Source organism: Sturnus vulgaris, chromosome 11 (genome assembly GCF_052056855.1).
Source record: "Sturnus vulgaris isolate bStuVul1 chromosome 11, bStuVul1.hap1, whole genome shotgun sequence".
In the NCBI taxonomy this organism is placed as follows: domain Eukaryota; kingdom Metazoa; phylum Chordata; class Aves; order Passeriformes; family Sturnidae; genus Sturnus; species Sturnus vulgaris.
In genome coordinates, this window is record NC_142253.1 from 17,313,252 (window position 1) to 17,321,511 (window position 8,260).

Consider the following 8,260-nt stretch of genomic DNA (forward strand, 5'->3'; position numbering starts at 1 on the left):
CGGAACCTGGGCTCCCAAGGGGGCTGAAATAAGTGGTTGCCAAGGAGCTGGGGCCACGCCTGACCCGATTGTGGGTGCACGATTGTGATGTCACTGTGGCCATTGTGACCTGTGCGACCAAGGGCACAAAAGGCAACGCTGGGCTCAGGCCGTGTGTCAGTGTGACCTGACGGCGGGAGGAGAAGGCCGAGCAGGGACGCGGCTGCCCAAGGACCCGAGGGATCCAGAGGAGACAGCAGCGTTCCTCAAGGCCACAACGAGAGGAGGAGGCGGACAGGAGCAGGGCTCACGCAGGGCTGACCAGGGAGTTGTGCCCTCGTGCCTCTGGGCCTGTTCTGTAAACTCCCCACACTCTTCTTTCTCCCCCACAGAGAGAGGACGAGCACAAGGATAAGACTGTGCAGTTCCTGCACAAGGACTCACTGCTGACCTGAACCATGTCCAGCAGGCAGCAGGAGGGCCCTGATTCCAAGGAGCCAGGTGAGGGTACAGCAACCCTCCCACAGTCTGGCCCAGGGGCTCCTGGGGCAGCCAGCGTGGGGCCCAGAGCAGAGGCAGGGAGAGGCAGGAGCTGCTCAGCCATGGGAGCCTCTCAGGCTGGGAGCCTCCTTCCTCCCCAGGCGGGGCCCAGCTGGGCCAGGGCGCAGCTCTTGGGGCAGCCGTGCCCACCGTGGCCCCTGCTCTGCAAGGCCTGCAGCCCTGCCCATCAGGCAGGCGGGGCCAGAGCGGCCCTTGGGGCCCATGCTGCAGGCTAAGAGCCCTGCAGAGGTGCTCATGGCCCGTGCCATTGGCTCTGTCCCCTGCAGCATGCATGCTGTGTCACCGCACACAGGCTGACCCGGACATCTGTGGCAAGAAACTGGAGAAGTTCGGGCTCTGTGCCCACGTGTTCTGCCTGGTGAGATGCTCTGGGATCTGTCTCCAGCTCTGCAATGGGAGGTCCCTGCCACTCTCTCCTTATCTGCTCATTCCCTTTTCTGCAGTATTTTGCTACTCTGCTTTCTCGACAAGATAATGAACGTGTTGGACTCATGGGCTTTCTCCCTCGAGATATCCAACTTGCAGTCAGGCGGGCGGCAAAGGAGGTGAGAGCCTGACAAAAGAGCAGGGAGATTTGTGCCAGGCGAGGTTTGTCTGAGCTTAACCCAGACACCAGGAGAGAAAGGCCGGCCCTTCCAGCCAGCTGTGGGACAAAGCCTGGCTCCCAGCAGCTCCACGCAGGCTCTGGCACAGGAGCCTCCTGCAGCAGGCAGCCCTGTGGGCTGAGACCCAGCAGCTGCCCCATCCTGTGCCCTGCCCGCAGCCGTGGGGCTGCCTGGGGAGGCCCCGAGGCTGCCACTGATGAGGCTGCTTGGCTCTTTCCAGCACTGCTGTGTCTGTGGCCAGAGCGGGGCCACCATCTTGTGCTGCGAGGAAAACTGCGGCAGATGGTTCCACCTGCCCTGTGCCAAGGAGGGCGGCTGTGTCAATCTGTACATTAGTCCACACAGGTACGTCCTCCTCACTTCTGGCCACCCGTGGTGAGGGATCCAGCATTTCTCATTTTGCCCATCCCTTTGCCCCAGGTCCTACTGCTCTGAGCACCGTCCAGAGCAGGACGTGCAGGCGACTCCAGAGCCAGGCACTGAATGCCCCATCTGCATGGAGCCTGTGGAGGATGGAATGTCCTATGGAACACTGGTGTGCCCAGCGTGCACAAGGGCCTGGTTCCATAGGGACTGCATCCAGGTAGGAGCCGTGGCCTCAGCCCCGGGGCACAGCAGGTGCTCAGCAGCAGCAGGGCCTCGCTCACACTGCTTCTGTTTGCCCTGCAGGGACAGGCCATGCGTGCTGGCCTTTTATCCTTCCAGTGCCCCCTGTGCAGAGACCGTCAGGAATTCCTTGTCCAAATGTTCGTCATGGGCATCCGAGTTCCTCTCAGGTTTGTGTCCTTCTCCCTGGCCCACAAGACAGGAGGCCGCAAGTGCAGTGCTGTGTCAGGCCCTGCCCCAGCACACCTGGCCCTGGACAGACCCATGAGTCTGGACTTCAGCTTCATGGATGACTTGGAAAAGCACTGGAGGAAGGGCGGGGACACCCTGTTACCTCCAAGAGGGCAGGGCAGTAGCAACTCATCAGCTTTTCATTTCTCCTTCAGACAGCCAACATGGGAGGACAACGACGCCTTTGCAGATCTAGGAGAGAGGCACAGCCAGTGCAATGCCCGGGAATGCCTTTACCCAGGAGGCAGGGAAGAGGCAGAGGAAGAGGGGTAAGTTGGGAAGCTCCACGCGAGGCTCTGCAGAGAATCAGCGCATTGTGTCAGCAAGGGCTCTGCGCGGAAAGAACCAGAAGAGCTTGGCTGGACAATCCTGTGCTGTGGGCATTTTGTCTTCAGAGCCATGTACCCATTTGCTTCCCCAGGCCCTGGGAACTGCTCCTCTGCTCCTCCTGTGCTGCTGAGGGCACCCACAGGCGCTGCTCTGGCCTGACAAACTGCATAGAAAGCTGGGAGTGTGACAGCTGTGCTGGTCTCGGCACAGGTATGTGGAAAAGCACCTGGGTGTTCCTGGGGTGGGGAGGTGGTGCCCAGGGTGGGCTTGGCAGAGCCTGTCTGCTTCTGGAGAGCTGGGGGTGCAGCTCTGGCCTGGCCTGCCTTGGGCCTGGGGGGCTTCTGACATTCCTGCGTGCCCTTACAGCCTCCAGGGATGAGCCGGAGCTGAATGGCCCCAGCCTGAGCAGTCAGCCAGGACTGGAGCCTTCTCATGGCTCCCCAGAATCAGGGGCCATCAGCCCCAGCTCCCACAGCCCAGTGCCATCGGGTCTGGCTCCCCAGTCTCCAGAGAACCACACGTGCAGGAGCCGCCAGTGCGCAGCAGAGCAGCAGTTGCTGCCACCTTCCTCCCCAGACACCAACAGCCCAAGAACATTCAGGCCAACATACAGCAGCTCCACAGGCCCTGAGGACAGGGTCCATTCCAGACGTGCTGGGCCTGACCGCAGGCGGAACCGCTCTCGCCAGCAAGGTCAGGCCCCAAACCGACCCGTCCGCTCAAGGAGCCGCCGTGCCAGGAGCAGCAGGACAAAGCCAAGGGCTGAGAGGCCCAGGCAAAGAGGGGCATCATCACGGGAATTGCCCGGACACAGCCGCTCCCGCCTGCCACGTCGGGCCCAGAGTCCGCCTGTCCGGTCCAGGAGTCGCCGTGACAGGAGCCCCAGGACAACATCGAGGGCCCAGAGGCCCAGGCGAACAGTGACACCATCAGGGACGTCAGGGACGTCACCCAGGCCCAGCCGCTCCCGCCTGCCACGTCGGGCCCAGAGTCCGCCTGTCCGGTCCAGGAGTCGCCGTGACAGGAGCCCCAGGACAACATCGAGGGCCCAGAGGCCCAGGCGAACAGTGACACCATCAGGGACGTCCCCCAGACGCAGCCGCTCCCGCCTGCCACGTCAGGCCTCGAATGGACCCGTCCGGTCCAGGAGTCACCAGGACAGGAGCAGGAGAAGAGCAGCAAGGGCTGACAGGCCCAGGCGCAGGGGGACACCGTCGGGGACGTCGCGCAGGTGCAACCGCTCCCGCCAGCGACGTCGGGCCTCAACTTGGACCACAAACAGCAGCATGTAGTGTCATCTCTTCTTTCTAGTCTGTCTGTTCGCTGCCGTAAGTGAAGGTGAGAACGGTCAATTCAGGCATTTGAGATTTGCAGGGCTCTGAGAAAACCCTGTTAGCTCTCGACATTTCTATTGGCGGGAAAGAAGTCTGTGCTAAGTACCTTGATTTCTATGTTCCCATGTATTAAGTAACAAGCCACTGAAGGATGTGGCTAATTATAAAGGACGCTGCTTCCTGCCTTTAGACTCCAACCTCAGATGTTTCCCCTCTGCTTTCCCTTGAATGTGAATAACTCCTTAATTGACTTGGATGTGTTTAGGGAGACATGAAGAGCGAGGCTGCTCTTAGGGAAACTGTCTTTGGGAAGGACGTGTGCTGTGTTGCTATCCTTGGCCAATCTCATTTCAGTAAAGCCAAAAGGAAGAAGAAAGAAGAGAGTGAGACACTGCCTTAACTTTCTGAAGAAATCAATGATGATATTGCTGCTGTTTTAAACGACTTGCTTGGACCTTCAAAGAACAAACCGGACAAGACTGTGGAAATAGCCTGGGACAAAGAGGATGCGCAGGACTCTGCCCCAGATGACCATTTGGGACCTTTGCCTGTGAGCAGCCTGGCTCAGGAGTCGAGTGCTTTCATGTTTTCCTTCTTTAGGGACACCGAGGAGCCGGGCGCCAAAGAAGGTAACAGCAGAACCCTTCTAACAGTGCCATTGCTAAGAAAGAGCTTCTGGCAGGCACTGTAGAGCAATGTGGTGTAAAGAAGGGCAGGATCCAGGGGATTTTCAGCAGCAGAAGGCAGTAATTAGGCAGAAACCTTTTGATCCTCAATTCTACTTGCCGTGGCTGTGGTAGACGAATGAGAAGTAACTCATGGTTGCATCTCAGGAATTTTGAAAGGCACGCTTTGAGAAGGTTTTGGGTTTTTTTCAGAGTGGTGGGAAAGCTTGTTGTCATCCCCTACATTTCTCAAACAGGGAAAAGGTGACACACCAGTCATATCAAGTTTCATAGAACCCAAGAAGATTTTAAAGTAAAGGTGTGTTAATGTGTAGGGAGGAGCAAAATCCTGGAGTTGACCCCAAGATCCATGAGCATTCTATTTGTTACTGAATTCTATGCTTGGACCTTGAGAAAATGGAAACAGAATGACACATGACCATTGGGGTGTGCTCACCTGAGATAAAATGAGACACTTATGAAATGAAGATGAAAGAATATTGAATCCAGTCACCGTCGCGTAAGATAGAAACAAACAACATGTGAAGTTTTCCAAAATACTAAAAACCCCAATGCAACCACCCAGAGCAACAAGCCCCCCACACTCCTGCTGAATTCAGGAGGTATTCAGTGTCTTCTGAATGCAATGTGAAATGTTAAAGAATACATAAGGGAACCGTAGAACAAAGTGTAAAATACTGGAGCAGAGATACAGCTCAGAGAATGTGGGAGGAGAAGATTGTGTCCTTCCTAAATCTGTCTTCTCCAGTGGAAGTATTTCACTAGAAAGGAGGAAGTTTTCCTGGCAAGTAGAGAGATAACCTGCTTTGGGCTTTTTTTTCTTTTTTGGTGCTGTTATTGCAGAGCCTTACCTACTTGGAACAATAAAACCGGGAAAAGTCACATGGCAAGAGGATGGACATTTCCAAGAGAGCCGTTTTGAGGCTGATGAAGAGCCTGAGACGTCAGGAATTGAAAAGGACCAAGAAATGCAAGTTCCATTTGTATTTGTTGTCTACTTGCCTGTAGCAGTTGGATGCTGTGGGAATATTACCAGCAGCACTCAGGGGATGGGAAAGTGACATTGCACACCTCTGAGCAATGACAGTCATCTTGGAAAACCATTTGAGCTGCACAGGGTGAAACCTCCCAGCAGCCCACTTGGTGTGAAGTGCAACATGGAAAGAGAGAAGTTGAGCACAAGAAATGAACTGGGTCGTTTTGGTTTGACCAAGTTCAAAGTGATTTTTGCCAAAAGGCAAAGGCACAGTCAGTTTTCTTTTACAAAGGGTTTTTTTTTACTAGAAGACTCTATTTGGTTCCTATGGGATCAAGCTTTTCAATGGATACCATTGCTCTGAAGCACTACAGCTCTAACTCGTGCTCATGGAATTTGACAGCACCTTTTAGGATGCTACAATCCCTTTGTACTTGTCTAGGTTTCTTTCTTTACCATACGAGAAAATTCTAGTTTCCTTCCCTTCCATAGGTGGTGAACACCTAGGAATTACAGTAGAACTTTCTCACCATCTTTTGTATTTTTTTTCCTTTTAAACTCTTACTGGAATTCAGCGTGGAGGATGAAAAATGCTGCCTGATTAGGAATGTTTTGGAGTCCAAATTTGCCATCCTTCCTTGTGGTCGAAGTTGTGGTAGAATCCTGGGAGAAAGACCTGGTAAAATAAAGGCTGAGCAGCTTTCTGGCTTTCTTTTTTTTTAGGTAATTGCCTAATAGATAGCTGGACTTCGAGAGATTACAAAAAAATAGTCACTTGACAGGTTACCTAGACATTTTGGATCCTTTCAGGTATGTATGACATCTCTACATTTTTCCTGTCTTTCTGGTGTTACCATTAGGAACGCTGAGTGCTCTTGTCAGCCACATAGGTCCGTGTGGTTTTCGTGCTTATAAATGTGGGGTTTTCTCTTCTGAATCCAGTGACTTTTGTATTTCAAAACAAAGACAACAACAACAAAAGGAAACATACGCAGTCCCAAAAACTTCCACAGGCCACCAAAACAATTGCTTGTTACATTGTGTGGAATATCATCTTAAGACAGGCTGAAATGATGTTCTTGAGACTTATTAGATGCCTCTGATGAAATGCATTGCTGTGTTCATACAGTTACTGCCCTGCACTCTTCCAGTCAATCTGCTTTAGACAGGGAATTAAAATGGAGATCTCATTCCTCAGCAGGCATCAGTTGTGGGGGAAGATGTGGGATCCTGGTGCTGAGCTTTTAATGCAAGAGCTGATATTCCACTGCAATTTAAATTTCAGCAGGTTCAGGAGAACTGCTGCTGCCTTTCATGTTTCTCAGGACACCAGGCTGCAGTACAGAGCATTGCTGTTGGAGCCAATGCGTGGTGGGGGGCAAGAGAATAGGAAGGATGTGAAGAAAATATCTGACTTTATTGCTGTGTTGTTCGTACACGTGTGCTGGAAGCAGCAGCATAATCAGCAGTGTTTAACCTTATTCCTTGCTTCTTTGTTTTGTGCAGAGGACCCAAAGATATTTTGTAGATCTGTAGAGCTTAGTGAAGAATATAGCGTTGGGAAGACAGATGTAGATTATTGCTTGAGGTGAGTATGTAAGGTCAGTTCCCAGGTAACTGTGGCTGAAAGCTGAGCATGGGGAGGGAGCACGGCCATGAAAGTGCATGCAAAATGAATTCAGGTCCGTCAGACGAGCCTGAAACTCTGTAATTACGAGGGAATATAAGGTTTTTCATCTATTATTTTGCATAACATCATGTTGTGATGTCAACTCAGGTAAACCACTACATCTCTGTATGTTACAGGAGCAGCTACTTAACGATATGTAAAGGAAGTGTTTAAGCAAGACAGTGAATTTAGAGACTTCTCCTAATAGCGGATTCAGAAACTTCTCCTAAGAAGATGTTAGATTTTTATGATTGACCAGAATGCTGAAGGAAGCATAAGGATGCCAAAACGAAAGCGAAAGCATACTAATAAACATTTAAGCGATTAGAAGCTTGTCATGTGTGTTCCTTGAAGAAGATGTCAAAGCTATTTTTATAATCCATTCAAGGATCTAAGAGGGAAACATAGCGGCAGGCCCAGGAGAGGCAGTGTTTCCGAGCTGGGGCTGATGGTGTCGGGTTCTGGGCAGCCACGGGAAGGCTCCAGCCCTGACTGTGCAGCCAGGCTGGGGCCATTGAGCTCTGGCTCCTGCCTGGGGGCTGTCAGGGGAATCAGGAATGTCAAGGGCCCCCCAGGCCAGGCCGGAGCAGTGCCCCCAGCCCTCCAGGAGCGCACGGGCTGTGCCAAGGCCGACCGGGACGCTGCCCCGGCCCAGGGGCACGCGGCTGCTTTGCGTGCTGGCCGCGCCCAGAGCAGCAGAGCTGTCACCGTCCCAGCTGGTTCTGGTCACTGCCAGGCCCGAGCAGCGCCCGTGGGTGCCCTGGGCAGGGCAGGAGCAGCACAGGGGCAGTTGCCAGGGCCTGGGGGAGCACATGGGTCAGCCTGTGTGCGGTGACACAGCATGCATGCTGCAGGGGACAGAGCCAACGGCACGGGCCATGAGCACCTCTGCAGGGCTCTTAGCCTGCAGCATGGGCCCCAAGGGCCGCTCTGGCCCCGCCTGCCTGATGGGCAGGGCTGCAGGCCTTGCAGAGCAGGGGCCACGGTGGGCACGGCTGCCCCAAGAGCTGCGCCCTGGCCCAGCTGGGCCCTGCCTGGGGAGGAAGGAGGCTCCCAGCCTGAGAGGCTCCCATGGCTGAGCAGCTCCTGCCTCTCCCTGCCTCTGCTCTGGGCCCCACGCTGGCAGCCCCAAGAGCCCCTGGGCCAGACTGTGGGAGGGCTGCTTTGCCCTCACCTGGCTCCCAGGCATCAGGGCTCTCCTGCATCTTTTCACACATGGGACTGATCAGCAGAGTGTCCCTGTGAAAGAACTCAAGGTGTTTATTAAAGCTTTCCAAAGTCCC

The 8,260-nt window shown here is 54.0% G+C and overlaps 1 protein-coding gene across 1 annotated transcript; it reads left to right on the top strand.

Annotated features, from left to right (window-relative positions):
* The first annotated feature begins 437 nt into the window (after positions 1-437).
* Positions 438-3,604, top strand: LOC148222512 (E3 ubiquitin-protein ligase PHF7-like). The gene is made up of 10 exons (XM_088171773.1): positions 438-480; positions 807-898; positions 984-1,085; positions 1,366-1,490; positions 1,566-1,728; positions 1,815-1,925; positions 2,142-2,251; positions 2,404-2,522; positions 2,679-3,066; positions 3,211-3,604. Exons 1-10 carry the CDS (start codon positions 438-440, stop codon positions 3,602-3,604), a joined length of 1,647 nt encoding a protein of 548 aa, XP_088027899.1.
* Positions 3,605-8,260: the final 4,656 nt, after the last annotated feature.